General features: G+C 36.5%; 1 protein-coding gene across 2 annotated transcripts in view; it reads left to right on the forward strand.

Moving 5' to 3' along the window:
- ARFIP1 (ADP-ribosylation factor interacting protein 1) overlaps window positions 1–17,593 on the forward strand; it is a 40,405-nt gene extending 22,812 nt beyond the window's left edge. For both annotated transcript variants that reach the window (XM_009329783.1, XM_009329784.1), the window contains exons 6-9: window positions 517–738; window positions 4,193–4,350; window positions 7,373–7,547; window positions 16,006–17,593. In XM_009329783.1, coding sequence (XP_009328058.1) covers window positions 517–738; window positions 4,193–4,350; window positions 7,373–7,547; window positions 16,006–16,161 — 711 coding nt within the window. In that variant the 3' untranslated portion in view covers window positions 16,162–17,593. The remainder of the gene's footprint in view (window positions 1–516; window positions 739–4,192; window positions 4,351–7,372; window positions 7,548–16,005) is intronic.
- Window positions 17,594–18,559: the final 966 nt, after the last annotated feature.

Below are 18,559 nucleotides of genomic sequence, written 5' to 3' on the forward strand. Positions count from 1 at the left end.
AAACGGAAAACCCCCACCTCCTTCCCCCCCCCCCCCCCCAAATAAACCCCCAAAACAACAATTTTGGAAAACATAACATGGATGATCTGGAATTGGATGGTTGGTAGACAAAGCCCAAAAGATCACTAACTAGATATTTTTATGCAGAACTAGTAATACTCCCATTAACTGACTTTAATGCAGTGGGCTAAATTGCTTCTTTTAACTTAATGAGATTCACCAAACCTAAAAAGAGATAAGTGTTCTTTTACTTGAGAAACAATTAGTTATGCTCTTGATTTGCTAACTTGAATATTCATCTTAGTAGGAGTTGAGACTTGTCCAACTGTTCTTGCTGAGTCCTGATAAACTTCTAAAGAGCGTGTTGTTTTTTCAGTTTGTTGTGCAAACTTATATTGGGAGGGGTGATTGTGAAAGAATTGTGTGTAATTATATGTCCCTTGAAGCTGAAAATGGGTGTACGCTGTGTTGTCTTGAATATACTTGATTCTTTATAATTTAAATTTTTTTCCCCAGTGTACACGTCAGATCATCTCTGAAAAATTGGGTCGTGGCTCAAGAACAGTAGATCTGGAACTAGAAGCTCAGATAGATATATTGAGAGATAACAAAAAAAAATACGAAAATATCTTGAGACTGGCACAGACGCTGTCCACACAACTCTTCCAGATGGTACATACCCAAAGGCAACTTGGAGATGCATTTGCTGACCTGAGTTTGAAATCATTGGAACTTCATGTAAGACTTTTATAGTGTTAAAAAATAAAATAGCAGAGATGAAGATAAGCCTAATTGACTTGTGCAGGGTATATAGTAGTTAGCAGCTACTTTTCTAAACATTGTAGTTAACAATATATTACATGCTCTTTGTGTTAAAAGCTTATGTAATTCACTTAAAACTATAGGAAATTATTGAAATTACTGTAGTTCTTGATTGTTTCTTAAATGCTTGCCTTTAGTTAACGGTTGGACTTAAGAGCTGACAACTTTCCTTTGTACAGAAAATGCATTTTACTCTTCATTTTGCTTCTAATGAAGTGTCATCAGTGTTCCAGAGTGTTACGTCATTTCAATTACAGGATGTCTTTGGGGAATATTCCTGGGAGTAAGTAGAATAGGGCACATTACTTCACTTGTGCACATTGAATGTGAGTAAATTATTTTTCTGTAGCATACTTAAGCATTGAGATTTCATCTCAAAGTCCTTTTTTAATCAGAATTTTGCTACTAACAGGACTAATCTGTATTCTTATGTTGTTTGGAGTTTCTGAGCAAGAGAGGCAATCTTTAGATATCTGCATTTGGGTTGTTAATGATTCCTTGGTTTAGAAGTTTATGTAACACTGGCACTTTTTGTTGCTGATAATAAAACTGTCTGCTGTAAAGAGAGAGAAGGTAGATGTGCATGTAAAACACAGTAGCCAGCTTTCTTCTACATTGATCGTTCTGTACTTCCAAAGTTAAAGCAATTTGATACTGCTACTGATCCTTTGGAAAACCAGTATTAAGGGGCTTAATGATTCTCTAAAATATAGCTGCTGAAACAGCCCATATTATCTTTGTGATTATTAAACTTAAAACCTCTGTCTGTCTGTTTTTCCCTTTTCATGATTGTCTATTCCCATTGAGTTTTAAGGGAGGAGGTAGAGTTCATGCTTGCACAGAGGAACCTTAACTGATAGCTAGCTGAAAAAAATTGAGACTTCTGCACTGGAGTACAGGAATTCTTAATATTACAGTCTGATAGATGAAAATCTGTGGAATTAGAGCACTTCTAGCAGCTAAGAAATTAAATAATCTGCTAAAAGTAGTAGTTTTTAATAATCAGTTACATGCCACAAGCCACATGCCCATATTTGTGTCAAAACTTAGTGATTATGAAGTATGTGCTGAAGTTGGATGTTACTTCTGAAACTTGGATTAAATCTGGTATCATGCTCTTGTTTAATGACTGTTGGGGTTTTTTTTCCCATGAATAGCTTGTAACTTCTAATAGGAATACTGTTCTTCCAGGTTCTTTCAGCCTCTTGTACTGGTCTTGGAATTTGTTTCAGTCATTCATCTCTTGTATAGATTATTGAATGGGGCTGTTGATGAAAATCAAATAAAGGTTTCTGCTGCTGTAATAAAAGTTATCTAACATTTGCCTCTTGGAGACTTGCCTGATGTTTGTCTCTTTCCTCTTTGTGTTTCCCCTTTTGTTTAATCTGTACTGTATTACCATCTGTAGCCTGGCCTATTCTTCTTGGATGTTTGGATAGCATTGTTGCCTCTAAAAGTTGTGCAAGACTAAAAGTAAAATTTCTGAACAGTTAGTCTTTAGTGTTTAATGTGATAACAGTATATAAGATGAAAAAAAACCACAAAAACAATATTTCTTATTTTATACATGATAACAAAATGAGATCTCAGTGTGGTATCTGCAGAGGTATTACTTAATGTGAATGTTTTGCTGTTTCTCTTTTGGATACAAAGATAATTCCTGGTTCCAGGCTCATGTGCCTCTAATTACATAGACAGATGAATTCCAATTTTAATTGACCTGTGCATAGAGTATGAACTGAGTGTAAACTCTTGATACAGAAAGGATTTCCTGTCTGTTTCATAAGAGGTATCCACAGAGGTCACAGACAAAACTCAAAAGTTTTTACATGAAACTGTATGAACCAGTAGAAGGACAGTTTTGGTGGCTAGCATATTTTTTAGTACTGCAGGCTGCTGCAGTCCCTTCCTTCTTAAACCTCTTCCTTTGAATTGGTAGTGTTGCTCATTTGGTGTGTGATGATCTGGGTCAGAGGACCAGCTGGAAAACTAATTGCAGTCTTGCCTGCAGGAGCGAAAAGAGATGGGACTGAATGCTGCTGGAAAGGGGCAGTCCTACTGCTTGTTGTCTCTGCCTGTATGCTCCTACTTCTTCCCTGTGCTAGCACTTGTGTTACTGTGTAGCTGGCAATGTTAGAGCAAAACCAGCTGAAGACTATTTTTTATTTCAGCAAGACCTGTAGTGATTTGGCTGATTGCTTTTGCCACCCAAGCAGCTGTGTAAAGCAAAGGTGACAGATCTTTAGTGGTGTTTACAGGGCTTAGCTCATGAAAACTTCCCTTAAGTTCTCTTCCTTTTTTACTTCAAATTGCTCACCTCCACTGCACCTCCTTTTCTAGAAGATTCTTCCCTTACCATTGCCCATTACCCTTGCCCTCATGAAGTTGTTCGTGTTAACGTGAAATATCATTTGGCTTTGATGTTCATGTTCTAGTCAGATGAAAGGAAACTGGGAGAATACAGCACTTCTGAGTCAGTTGTTGGCAGTGTGCAAGCCTAAAAAGACCAGGTTCCAAATATGAACCTAGTGTGTTTTACAGCCATTACAACCAAAGATTGTATTCTTTTGTGAGAACTCCCATCTGCAGAATATGAAGATGCCATATGGATGACATAAATATAATAATTGGACTTGTTTGGCATCCATGCATTAGGAAAATCTTTGCAGCCTTGGTCAGGGCTTACACTGCTGTTAAAAAAAAAGACATAAATAAACATATATCCAAATGTGAGTCAAATGCCTTGGAAATAATTTCGCCCTTGTCTCTTTAAAATTTATGGCTGAGCTATGTTACAATTTCTATTTGCTGTCCATTATAATGCTCTACTCCTCAATTATTTACAGCCTATTAAACTGTGATAGATACTGGGGGTTTTTGCAGTGCTTTTTTTTCAGAATGTAAGAATAAAACTGAATAGCTAATTAATATTGTGTGCTCTTGTGAATTTAGTTATATTACTGTATTTAATGTAGTGGTTTTCTCTGTTGGTATTAAAGCATTACCTAGACAACCACATTAAGAGATACTGGATTGAAACTCTGCTGAATGACAATGTAAAGATTACATTAGCACTTACTTTTAAGTAACATTCAAGACTTCGGAGTGCAGAAAAATCACATTATAAAATAGGATTTAACATCATGCGTCGTAACATAATTGCAAACCATGTTTTACTGATGTTAGAGAGACTTCATAAAAACTGTGAGCTGAACATTTTATTGAAATCATATCTGTTTAATCATAACCATACCCAAAGAGAAGTGACAGAACTTTCACATCTGTGTTTGTATTTTTTTAATATAGTTGCTGATGAATGTTATGACTTTAAATGATCTACAGTTTTGTTTTCTCTGCTTTTTGTTTATAGGAGGAGTTTGGCTACAATGCAGATACGCAGAAACTTCTAGCTAAAAATGGAGAAACACTTCTCGGGGCTATTAACTTTTTTATTGCCAGTGTGAATACATTGGTGAATAAAACAATTGAGGATACATTATTGACTGTGAAACAGTATGAAAGTGCCAGGTAGCTATTCTATGTCTAGCTATTTTCATTACAAACTGATCTTCAGGAAATAGACTTTGTATCAGTTTAGTCCTTGTATTTGAGTGACTAACCTGTCAGGTAATAACCTTATAAGTATAACACAACTCTCATATAACTAGGATTTACAGTTAACTGCCTCATTGCCTGTATCTTCAAATGTTTTGTAAATGTTCTGTTTTACTTCTTAGCTCTATATCTAAGAGTAATTATAGCTGTTTTTTCCTGCCTGATAGATTAAGGTGGCTTTCTAAGCAGCATAACAGTGCAAGATTAATCCTTTTATTTAGCTACATTGTAATAGGTGAAATAATTTGTTTGACTGAAAAACATTTAATCTTGTGCTTCTGTTGATGCACAATATGTGCAATTCACACTTCAATTTTTATGCAGAAGTTGCAGGCTAGGTCAGAAAGGGGAAAATAAAAAAAATTTCGTAGTAAGTGAATAATATCTAGCAGTAGATAATGGGTTTCCTGCCCTGGAGAAGGTTACTTTCAGATATGGCACAGTACTCTAAAACCAGGTTCCATTCTCCTGCCAGGGTTTGGACTTGTGGTCCTTTCTGATGCATGTGGTTCCATTATGACTTTCTTTCACTTAATAGGATAAAGTATGTTTCTTTTAATCTGCCAAAGGATGTAGTTTATGCATATTTTTTTGTGATTTTTTTATTTTAGGTCAAAAATTGCAAACTGCTTGAGTTTGAAGTTCTTTCCCACCCTTTTTTTCATTGTTCTGTTCTAATGCTTTATTTATAAGCAAAATAGTAAGTTATTGTTTAGATATTTAGGTAAACTTCCTAAAGGCATGAAAGGCAGAATTAATCTGAATGTAAAGTATTGCTTTATTTTTTACATTAAAGTATTAAAAAAAAGTCATACATTTTCCAGGTATCCCCTTGAAAATTCATACAGAATACATCTGCTAAGATTGTTCTTGCCAGTCATTTTCAATATATGGCTCTTCCATCCTGAAATACCTTCATTACTTTCCCTTTCTGTTTATTAAAGACATCAAGTATTTTGCCACTTCAATAAGGCAAATAAATTACAAAGGTTCTTCACTTACATAGCCAGTCTATCATTTTGCAATGTGAAAATAGGTCACATTTATTTCTGTATCTCTTCTTCCCTGTCCCCCAGTGGTACTTCAGCATTCATCTGTTCCCCTCTTCTATCAACTCTGTATTGGTTTGTTTCCTTTTTGGAATTAAGTCAAATTATTTCAATAAAGCCTGAATTGTAGTGGCAATGAGAATCAGAAAGAGCCCTGTGAATATTATAACTCCTTTTATCTCTGAAAATGTTGTATTTTATTTTGGAGCAGTTATACCAATTGAAAAGTTGTTTTTTATAACCAGTTTTTAATCCTGATTTGTTTCCAGTTTTAGAAATGTCTGTTTGTGAGAAAGCATATTTGAAAAGCCAGAAATAGGTTGGTTTGTTCCATTAAAATTGGCATCTATCACATGCTGACATGCTAGGTTCCATTATTTGAAAGCTACAAAGAAGTATGGAAGGAAGAGTGAGGCTTTGGGCAGGGGTGCCCATCACCCTGGAGTGATTTCTGGCTATTGTCTGCTTTACCTGGTCAAATGCTAGATGGCTGTGAACGAAGAAGCACGTGTTGCATAAGAGGAGGAAGAAAAAAGTTAGAGGTCGTTATTACATTTGTCTCATCCACTTGCGATAATGTTTTAAAATATAAAAATAGTTTATCTGGCAAGGATCCAGTGTTTGGTAGACTTGTATGTAACACTGGAAAGCAGAAGATTAATTTAGTGATACAATCTTTAAACTACTAACATTCCATTGGTGCTTTTCCCACTTATAAATGCTATACGTTGATGAACAGAAAGCGTAAATAAACTTTCTTGGGAAAAAAAAAAATTACTTAGTGTTTTTGAAGACAAACCTGAATATTCAAACTTACTTCTCTATTAAAAAATACTTTTAAGACATTTTGATTTTTTCCATTAAAATGAGAAAGAAGGTATGACTGGTTCATCTTTATTCATGTAATAAAATGGCACAGTCTAATATGGAAGGATATCAAGGAGGGTTTATAACTTTTTTAATGGATAGTGGTATATGATGACTAGCTGGTTCAATTAAAACGTTGTCAGGTATTTGCAGGCAAGAGCCTATACCATAACATCAGTTCTGGTTTTGCTAGCAATATCCAGGATAGATAATTTGGAGAGAACAAGAATAAATTAGAAAATAGTTTTCATCTGTCTTATCTAGAAGGGGGACATATGCCTTTGGAGCAGAGTTAGCTTAAATACTTACCCGGCTTTTAGTCTTAACCTTCTGTCTTTCTCTTCCCTAATCTCCTTCAGTGGTGGTATTGATCCAGAGAGTCTGACTTCCCTAGGAAAATAAGATAGGCTCTCAGTAGAATATAAATAATGCATCATCTTTTTGCAGCCTGTTTATCCATAGGGCAGACAAGTTCTCGCAAAACTATTTGTGGAAGGAACTATAAAGCTGTTCCAGTTAATGCATACAGAGAAGCCTAGAGCATGCTGACAAAACCTTGGGACAGAGTTTGGTAGAAGTGAGCCATTGCTCAAACATCTGCTTAAAGGGGATGTCCTGCTCTTCATGCTTCTCTTGCTCTCGACACAAACTCTTCACTGAACTGATTCAACAGCAGAAGAATAACCTGGAAAAAAATTTACTGGCTTTATCTGGGTTAATAAGCTGAGGTGTCCCAGGAAAGGCTCTGACCACTGAAGCTGGCACAAAACAGAGGGTTGGGAGCATGTGGCTGAGACAGGAACAGAAGAGGGAGGGTACTTGTTGAGGCAGCTTTGTACAATGTACTTAAGGGTGGGTTTGCTTGATGAATAGGAGGAGGGGGAATAAAAACTTGCCTGGGTTTTTAGTTTTTTCCGTACTTGACTGTTTTGTTCATCTTCTATTGTACTTGGCCCTATGTGTGAGGTCTATTTTGAGATGCTTTGCCTTTAGATTTTTTTCCTCCTCTTTCTTCTCAGGATTGAATATGATGCCTATCGAACAGACCTCGAAGAGCTGAATCTTGGCCCTCGTGATGCAAACACTCTGCCAAAGATTGAGCAATCACAACAACTGTTTCAAGTGCATAAAGAGAAATACGACAAAATGCGTAATGATGTATCTATCAAATTGAAATTTCTGGAAGAAAATAAGGTAAGCTACAACTTCTGATGTTATGTTTAGGAGTTTTGTCCTGTAAGTTTCTGCTTTGCTAGAAATACTTTAGTTAGATCTTAAAATATCTTAATTTAAAAGTAGAGCGAGCGAGCAAGCAAGGAAAATAAGCTGAATTTTCTGAGTTCTTGCTTTATCACTGGAGGACACACTTTTAGAGCAGGCAACCTTAAAAGTCCCTAATCAAGCTGCTCCAGCTACAAATGGCAAACATTAGGGCAGTAAGTTTCTTGTTGATATGGGAGGTTTCAAGTTTGGAAAAGCATTACTTTTCCAGTTTATTGCGTTTAATGGTTAAATGAGTCATATAACTACTGATTAAAGATTCAAAGTAATACTTATGTTTTGTATAACACTGTCATGGAGGATATGCACAAAGAAAGTGAGAGAACCGTGAAGAGGCTTCTTCAAAATTAAGCTTGTTTTAAACTAGTAACTTGAACTGAGAACTACAACTTTCTATAATTAATGCCCTTATAGTTTCTTAATTCTAAACAGGGCTCTTGAACTGTTGGTTTGAAGGCTTTTTTTCCCCATATGTGTTTATTCTTACCATTTCATCTATACCCTCTTAATGATGGGATTCTTACCCCTCTTATTCTGTCTACCAGACAATAATAGAATGGCCATACAGAACACTTTTAAACTGTGCTTTCTTTGATAAACAAGTCCTTTTAAATTGTTTCTAATTAGATGGAAAAATGATGGCCTTTCAAGATCTGATTTTTGTTCATACTCATAGTAAATGAAAGGGTTATAATAATCTATGATTATATTTCCTGTGTCTTCAGAGGGAGGAAAATATGATCATAACTTACATAAAAGATAGTGTTTTGTCAGTTTGTCCATGTCTAACAGTGGATTAACATTTTCAGTGTCGGTTAATTCATAAAGATCTGAATGTAGGTAACAACTGCCTGTCAGAGAATACAGGAGTGGCCCCAAATGACAACAGTAGCAAACCGTGCTCCTTGCATGGAAGGAGGAAACTTGAAGGGAAAATAATGGGGACAAACTAAACCAATTGAAACTGATTATTATTCTGAATTCTTGAATATATTATCACATACGCAGTTGCATCAGCTACTTAGAATAAAGATGGAAGACAGGGAAGAAACATGAACCATCAACAGATGAGAAGAAGAAAAAAGTGGAGAAAAATCAACAAACTTTTTTGTTTCCAAAACAATGTATGCTAAAAATGTAGCTCCTGAGCACTGTTACTTCATATAGGCATTTGCATTAGGACCAGGGATCTGGAATCACATAGCCATTTAGCATGTTAAGAGTGATGAACCAGATCATCAGATGATTAAAAACTGGTATTGCCCTGGCTTTCATTTGTTGTTCTTGCTAAACTTGTAGCCTATTAACTTTCAAATGGAAGAAATCCATATTGAAATTAATTTTCTTGAACAAGCTGAAGTCTAATCTAAATGCTGATACTTATGCTTAAATTAGGAAATGCTCATAAGAACTGAGGCTTTAAAATTATGCTAGGTTGAAAACGGCTATACTGAAGGTGTCCTTTTTTTTCCGCCTTTGTTTTCATCTTCTAGTAAGTTGTTTGCTACTAATATAATGTACTTCTGTTGCAATTGTTTGATCCTTCCAGCTCATATCTGGACAGGAATTCTGATGCTTAACTTCAAATTGGTTGAAAATAGCACTTACCCTGCTTCCTTTTGGTTTGCATTAACTATACAGCAGACTGATCAATTTATGTTTATACAGATAGGAAAGCTACAGAGTGAAAGCATTTTATTTCCATCTTGTACAAAAAAGTTTCTATATTTTTTAAAAAACTAAATTAGATAATTTAGGGAATGCTAATGAAGTTGTCTTCCTAGTGACAGTCTTGAATTAGATCAAGCATCCTGTTAGCAGTCACAGCCTACAAATTTTGTTCTGAAAGAGATTGTTTTTTCCTTCCTGCCTTTTCTTTTAGATTAACACAGAGGGGACTTTCACATGCTTAAGCCTTTTTATCACTGGTTGACATTTCTCAGTTTTAACACTAGAGATGTCAAAATATTTACTGAAGGGTGTATGTAATTTTTTCCCAAATAAGCCATAGAAAGGACTTCCTTTACAGTCAAGTATTGGCTTAAATACAATTATCTACTGAGAGCTTTACTCAGGTAAGCTTTACTTTGGTGTTTTCTATTTATTGTATGGGATTCTCCATAGTAAACAACATGTACTCTTAATCCTAATCCTAAATTTTCATTTCAGGAGCACTTTTTTCCAGTTTGCATCTGTCTCTGATAGTTTTTGTTCTTCTGTTGCCCAGAATGCTTCCTGGGGTGTAGTGGGAGGCAGTGGTTATCTGAGAGATGATGTTCTTACCAATCTGACATCTTTATTCCTTTTTCTGGTGTCAACCTTTTTTTTTTTTTTTATTAATGTCAATGGAGGGGAGTTCCTGTTAGACCTCATACTTGTCCTGCAGCTAGTATTAAGAAATTGGAATGCACAATTGATTTGCCAGACAACTATATAACCATTATAAACACTACTTTTAATTTTTAGTTACATACAAAGTGTATGTGACTGCTCTGAAGTCAATTACTTTTTATATTTTAAAGGATTATTAATAAGTATAGGATCAGTAAGTATAGGAACTAGATTTTAATTTCAGTTAGATCTAATAATCTCAGATGTTCTACTTTTTCCAAAGATGCATGATAACAATTGCTATGATCCATCATAATTTAAACATCTATAAATACAGCATGCGCCTAACATGAAGGAGAGGAAAGAAAAGGGGAAGAGCACAACGTGTACAGCTGTCTGAGTGTGTCTGTAACACAGCTGCTTCAGCTGTGGGAGTAGTGCACTGTTTAGGAGATGGTTTAAACTGAAGACCATCTATGATGTTGAACTCCCAAGTGGAAGGGCGATTTTGGTATTGTTAAGCTGTTACAGTAGTCCCGGGGAGGGAATTATACTGGTTGTACTGATACTATATGCTTAGTAACAGGAACTCGCCATTTTGTGTGTCTATCTCCAGGACCACGTTGGTGCCCATTTAACAGAATGGGACATCAAAATAAAGGAAGATCAGATGGACAAAATACTGGTTTTACTTAGTCTCTCACAAAGGGCCTTTTTGTAGGCTGTTTTAGAGAGCCTGTGTTGTTGCAGGCTTATTGCATACAAGGCAAATGAGGGTTAGTATTTGAGCAGTTATATCAAGGCATGGCCTTGCCAGACTCATGCTACAATATACTAGATACATGCAAATCTCTAATCATCAACTTCATGACTATACTTATTCGTGGTGCTGAATCTAGATGTGAATTAATATTTGTTCGGAGTCTAATTAGGGAAGCCTTTTTAGGTAAGAAAATGGTGTGGTAGCCATATAATTTTTTTCTGTTATAGATTGTAAACCTTTTGGCTTCAAGTCTTGTATATATTGATACAGGATGTGGTACAGTCTCAAGCTTAGTTGTTGTTATCACTTTTGTGTTGAAAACAGAATTGTGTAATGAAACCTTGCCATAGCAAAGCAATTAAGCAATTTAGGGTTTAATTTTAGATTAGATAAATCAGCACATGATTATCTCCCAATAAATGTTTTTACAGTCTGACCAATATTAAACATCGTAAAAAAATTGGGGTTTTTCTGCCTGACAAATTAATGTCAAAACAGAATCCTAGATGTTCTTTTGTAAATGTACCTCCACTAGATGCACTCAGTTATGTTCCCACTCAAAAGTTTTGTCCCATATTTGGATAAGCATGACATATGAGGAGAGCAGGGAAAACTGGAAGGTGATTTAAGCTGTCACTGCAAAGGAACTATAAAGCCAGTTTTAACTGGCTGGTGGGCTCCGGTTGGTCTGTGTTGCTGCAAGTGTCACCAAACAGCCATAATCTAGCTGGCCCCACGTTTAGGGGAAAAAAGGCATCACGTGGTTGCAGTCTTTTTGTGCCTGTTTTCCTGGGTTCATAAGTTAATATTTCAATTAAAAGCCCCCAAAGGTTCAGGGAACTGAATTACAGTAAAGCTGAGATTGCAAGTTTCTGTCTGTAAAACCAAGATATACATGACTTCTATTCATTTTCATTATAGCATTTGATCCTGAAGTTAGAACTGATTTTTTTTTAATGTTGCTGCAAAGTTGTATTGGTGCTATCACCAGCTGGCAGAGTTCTGTAGAAGTTTGTAGCAATGGGTAATGAGTATAAGAATAGCTGCAATCAAAATCTGTAGCTTACAAATAGTTAATCTTTTTTTAACGAGGATGGTGGCCTGTTCTTAGCTTAAAGATTTCTGCCGCTGAAAAAGTTTTGAAAAGGCATTGTCTTTTTGAGAAAGGAAAAACCGTTATTCATGTATGCACTTGAGAAATGTCAAACCTTTCTGTGTAAAGAAAGAAATTGAATGCACTTCTGTGAGTTGTACTTCAGGAGTTTGATGTTTAAATGCTTGCTTCTACAAATGAAAGCAATATAATGGAAACCCAGATAAACCTAACTGTTTAGACCAAATAACTTCAAATAAAGATAGCTAGGGGAAAAGATTGAGAGTTGTGAGGAGGTACAAACTGACAGAAAGAATGGGGGTAGTCTTTTTGGTCGCTGAGATGGCTGAAACAGTCTGAATGAGGAGGATGTAAAGAAATCTGTACTTACTGTGCCATGGAAAATACTGTGTTCAGAGGGAGGTGGAGGGAAGAGGACAATATTTAAAAAGAAATTAAATGTTAAGAGCACCCAGAGGAAATGTGAAAACTCAAATCCAACCTACAGTATCCTCTGTATATGAAACTCAACTCTTGTTTAGGGCATGCCCGTTTTTTTTTTATGTTTATCCACAAAGTTCAGTTTTGTTTTGAGACTTAAGTTTGCCAAGCCTATTACGGAGTGCTTACTCTGCTTGTAATTAGGAACAAATAGGTGTATGTAGTTAATTAACAAGGAACAATGATTTTAAATGATGTTCAACTGTAAAACGTGATGGCTTTTTGACAGGCATGCTAGTTATACACTGGAACCTCTACTTTAGCAGCATACCATTAACATTCTTCTATTGAAAGGCAAATCTTCAAATGCTCATTCACTGGAATAGGTGCTACAGCTTAGTGCTCAAGAGTTGGCCTTTAGCGCTGTAGCCTGCCAGTCGCTTCAAGGCTTTGCTGCAAAAAAAAGTGGTCCCTTCATCCTCTATCTCCCTCCCCCCACACTGCCTTCTCTGTTGTGCTTACAAAAGTGTTTTTGCAGCTGTGCAGAGAATCAGATTGGGGAACTGATCCAGGTTAAAGCAAGTATGTTGTTGTCTGGTTAGTTTTAATCTAGATCTGTTCCCTGATCCAACCGACTACATAACTGCATGGATGTTTTGCCAACAGAGGGCTAAGGTGAAACACAGTAGGAATCAATGGCTGGATACGGCAGTGGGCAAGGCTGAGATTCTTTCATGGGAAAACTGGTTAGGTTTGAACTTGGCTCTAAGTGAATACTTGTCGTCTAGTTCTTAGCTGTGATTGCAGGTGTTTTTGCAGTGGTCATTAGGTGATTTGAGATGTTACAGCTTTTTTTCTCTTAGCTGGCTGCTGCTTCATAGTAGAGCTCACAGTAGAGCTGCTTTGTACAGTGCCAGACAGTTTACGTGGCCTTTCTCTAGACATTTAATCTTAAAGTTACCCGAATGAAGCTATGGATAAGAAGATTCAAGGTCAGTTTGGGCGGGGCTCTGAGCAACCTGATCTAGTTGAAGATGTCCCTGCCCATGGCAGGGGGGTTGGACTAGATGACCTTTAGAGGTCCCTTCCAACCCAAACTATTCTATGATTCTATAAGATCCCACCATCACTTTTGGGATACACTTAGCAAACGGCTTCTGAAAGAGGAGAGCAGAATTTGTAACATCATGAACCTCTGCAACCAGTTTGATAATGATCACGAAATTTACACCACAATGAGGTAGCTCTGGCTTGGAGATAGAACCTCATACAATGAGGTAACTCTGGTAGTTCAAAAAACCCCACCGAAACAAAACATATTTTTTCAATCCGAATCATCTGCCTCCACATTGTCAACTCCTGCCTCTCTCTGCATGTGCACACATACTTGAGCCTAGGCCTGACTGAATTTATAAAACTATCAGAAGATTTCAGGGCAGTTCACAAAAGCTTGGTGTTAAAAGCTGCCCTAACAAAGTACCAAATTTGGCCTCAAATTGATGAACTTAGGCTGGGAGGGTGGATTAATTACCCTTGTTTCATTTAAGTTCCTATAAACACTATGAATAAAACTTGTAACATTTTAATAATGTGATAGAACTAGCTTGGACTGTGTGAAACCTTGCATGTCAATGATGAACAAATCTGCTGAAGAGAAAGTGTACTTGCTAAATTTTTTGCTCTCGACTTTTAAAAGCAAACTCTTGATGTTGTTGTGACGTTTTCCACTTATATTACTTAATATTTTTGGGATTAAAATACATATTTTTATAGATACAAAAAATATGTGTATATACCTCTATTCTCACAGAAACTGAAAGAGGCCATCTTTTGTGACTTTGAAAAGCTGAACTGTTTGTTGAACAAGTGTAGTTAGCTATATTCTACATCTCCTAAATATTAAAATGTCTGTATATAATGGATTTGGTGAATTCTTCCTCTTGTAAATGAAAAAAACATTGTCCCAAGTTACGATGTGCACTGCAGACTCCTTTCTAACCATACCCGCCTCTCATGTTTCTTTTTGGAGAGCCTTTTGATGGAAGAACCTACCATTTTACACTGTTAATGAGGCAAAAAGCCTATTATTTCACATGTGTTAAGCTTAAATTATCCTGAATTATTAGGGGAGAAAACACAGGAATACCAGTTTTCAAATTGTCAGAGCAACTTAGTCCAAAATTTGGGTCACCAAAGAGAGGTTATCACTTAAGTAGGATACTAAGGTCTGTACAGTCGTCAGTTTATTGGCAAAACTTGATTTGTGAAATGAGACTATTCAGTAAAAAAAAAATAAATTGTTGTATATGCATAAAAGAAATTTCAACTTAGTGCTGAAACTTTTATATACACCTGTGTGCATGTGTGCACATGCACACATCCTCAGCCCTTTTTTCTCAAAGTATTTTATTTTAAAAGTAGATTACTACATTTCTGTGTAGTAGTGTAAATGTTACACTCTTGTAGTGTAAGAGCATGTCTAATACATGTTGCTTTTTTAAATTTGAGATACTTTCTTAAATTAAGGCAATAAAGTATCTCTGTATTGAGTCGCATGCATTTCAGAAAAGCACGTTAGCCAAATAACCTGTTAAGACAGGCATGGCCAACTGGTAGGCATATGCCAAACCTGGCCCAAGGACAGTTTTGCTTCCTAGCATGACAGGAGTAGACTTTCCCTTGTGGATTGTGCTGACAGACAGGGCAGTGATCCAAAATTTGAGTAGAGAAAGCTAAGTCTGCTGCCTACCACATCTTCCCTTTGGGCTCAGTCAGCCACCCTGTTCCTCTGTTCTCTTCTGTGTTGGTTAAATGCTGTTGGGTTCAAGGTCTTGTAGGCTGAAAACTGGCACAGGGCCACCACCTTAGGGATTTGGGCTCTGACACAAGAGTAAGGTTGTGCTGGGCTGAGAGTATACTCAAGAACGAAGAGGACAGGTTTTGGCTGCAGGAGAAACTGGACAGATGCCTTTTCCAGCATCTTACTGTTCATCATTCACAACTTCAGGTTTACTGGTATGCTAGGATGAAAATGTAACATTTGTTTAACTTTCACTTGATCGGTGCTATAGCTTGTCATCATAGACTAGACTGGAAGAGAAAACCAGTGATGCCCTCCAGCTGCTCCTGTGCTCTTCTCCCCAAGTTTTCATTACTGCTGTGACCTGTGTGTTTCATGACTACTTTGCACAAATGTTATAGTCAAGATATTGACCAAGTGCTGTCAATAATCCTGTGTTACAGGAGATGGGCAAGAAATATTGCTTGGAAAAGAACATCAGTTTCATTTGACTTAGGTATAAGTGAGCTGGAAAACAGCAACTCTCTGCAAGGAGGGCAAATAAATGAACTGTGTACTTAGATAATGCATTTGTCATGTACTGTCTCAGGGAATTCCATTTGGCCTGCAGGTAGGTATCTTAAACAGAGGTTTGACATCTAATTTCAAGGAATCGAGTACTTGTAATCAAGTGTTTGATAATATTACGCTGCTCGGTGAATTGCTTTTGGTCCATGCGTACTGAGTTGCTATTGCCTGTTAAGTATACTTTATGAAAACTCTAAATCGCTTTAATGTTAAAGAAATTTGCATTTGCGTTTTGTATTTGTATTTTTAAACTTTTATTAAATAAACCTGTATGAAGTCTGAGCATCTCAGATATGCCTATTTTTTTTTATAACTGACCTGTGATGTTGTTAGCATCTGCTGCCTCCTCTTAACCTATCTCTGTCCTTGCCTGCAGGTTAAGGTATTGCACAATCAGCTTGTTCTGTTCCACAATGCCATTGCGGCATACTTTGCTGGGAATCAAAAGCAGCTTGAACAGACACTTAAACAGTTCCACATCAAATTGAAAACTCCTGGAGCAGATGCCCCATCCTGGCTTGAAGAGCAGTAATCAGATCAGAGAAGAGGACCCAATGTTAACCTAAAATCTTTAAATCTGATAATAATTAAGGGTTGGGGTTGAAGGACTGTTGTAGTGATTCTTGCACAGACAGCTTTAATTTTTTTCCCCCTTTTATAATACTGTAAAACTGAATTTGGTGGGAAAGTGGGTGACTTTAAGGTAGCCAAACATAATTTCTGTCATTTCAAATATAGAGCACTCGTTTTGTATGTGAAAGTTGGTGGTGATTTCTGTAACTGGGATGGGGGAGGGAGGGGAAAGAAAACTATTATAGATTTGCACTGACAAATGATGTTTGTGATTTCTGGTCATTTTGGTGGCTAGTCAAAATATTTACAAATGGAGGTTTACATGATTTGTACCAACATCTGGTATTTTATAGATGAATATAGAAAACATCTTTAGTAATTTTCATATGACTTTTAAAAAGGAGAGAGTTAAAAGAATATTTTGCAGATTAATAATATAAGGCCTATATGCGATATCTGCATATAAGGCAACAGTAGCAGATGGCTCATTGACTAGTGGAATTGCAGCAAATGCCTTTTTAAAAGATGTACCTTTCCATCGTAGGTTCAAAAAAAAAAAAGAAAAACACTAAAGCAAGAATCACTGTCAGTCTGAGGCTTCTAAGCACACGTTTTTGCTTTGCACCAAGTGGTTTGCTGAGTGAGGCCAACCATGCAATGTACTAATTTCATTTACAATTTTACTTTCTCTATGAAACAAATACCGTACTAGCCTTAAATCACAGGTATGTGCCTTTTTATAAGATAATATTTTCCACCAGTGTACATAATCCAAGAACCCTTTCACGTAATGGTTTGTCAATTCCCAACAAGAGGAAGGAGACTGTGTAAATGCTGTTTCGTTTTACACTTAGAGCAAGTTTAAAGCTTTAGTTAACCTTCATGGACAGGTATGATTTTGAGAGGGGAAATCAGGCCAGTATGGTTTTTCTATTTAATTGAAAAGCATACTTCGGTAATGGGAGTAACATGGAGGATACTTTTTTAATTTCTCCATCAATCGTGTAGTCCTTAAATGTAAAATTCTATGTCAATTTTATCATAGACATTTTAAATTCAATATATTGGAGTCCTCATTTGCACGTTACATGGCTTTGTGTTCTATTAAGTAAAATGAAATACTTAAAATGTGTTATTTACAACGGTGTGGATTGTATGATTTATGTACTGTATGTTCAAATGCCTTTCAGCTGACGTTCTTAAAGTTTTCAGTGCTTAACACAACTGTAATGTAAATCAAACTTTTTAATCATTCCTCATTAAATTCTTGCTCTGACAGCCTTCTTTATGTTTTTGTTCTGTCAGAATCTCTTGTAATAGTTCATTTATGTTCCCCAGAATGTATATCCTATGTGAATTTTGTATTCATATTAAAGGTGTTTGCAGTCAAACTTCCTTGACTTGTGATGGTTAAGAGTAGAACCCAGCTTCTGCAGTGAAAACTTAGTCCTGTTTTTCTGAGTTGCCACCCCTGCCCAAGAATTTCTGGTAAAGCAGTACTAGGTGGTAACACTGATGTTTTATTTCAGGATGATTTAATACTGTGCAAGTTCAACTTGAATGTAAACTCCTAGTGAAACAAATCTTTCAGTATATGTAATTCTTGACTTAAACTTCTAAAGGAAATTTCATTCCATTTACAACTTTTATGAAGCTGTTGACTTCCACTGTCTCTGAATCTTGGCATGCACATGGTATGATGGTGCAAGAAATAAGTTAGCTATCTAACTGTACAGTTGAGCTAGGAGATGCAGATAGCGGCATTATAGCAGGGATGAAGAATGCAAACCTCCTGACTACAACTGAAATATCAGCTTTCAGACCACTATAGGAAGAGGATACATAAGGAACATGTGCCATTGGTTTCTATCTGATTCATGTGTCTCCTGCTGAGGATAGTCCCTGCCCAAAAGGAACCGATCTGTCAGAAATGCTAACGGTGAACTTGAATCTGAAATTGCCTTAGGCAGGAATGACCCATGTGGCATAGTGAAACCCTCAAACTTTTGCAATGGCTTAAAACTGCTAGAGTCTCTTCACCTCGAAGAAAAGGTTGGACAAAAGAGATTACTTGCTGAAATCTGTGTATTGTTTAATACCGGGGAGAAGGAAGAATGACTTCCATTTTGCTCACCGAAGCAATTGTTCTAATTGATAGTCTCAGCGAGGAGGGTTCTGCGTTCAGCTAACCGACAGGATATTAAACTGATTGCCTTCTGTAGTACTTTCTCTCTTTGCCCCCATTCAAATATATGTACTTATGAAATAAGTCAAGCTCATGTCTTGTGTTCAAAGTTAACTCTTCAAATCTAACTAAATTTAGAAACTTTTGCTTCTGGAGATCATATGAGGAAGAC

Source organism: Pygoscelis adeliae, unplaced genomic scaffold (assembly GCF_000699105.1).
Source record: "Pygoscelis adeliae isolate BGI_AS28 unplaced genomic scaffold, ASM69910v1 Scaffold67, whole genome shotgun sequence".
Classification (NCBI taxonomy): Eukaryota; Metazoa; Chordata; class Aves; order Sphenisciformes; family Spheniscidae; genus Pygoscelis; species Pygoscelis adeliae.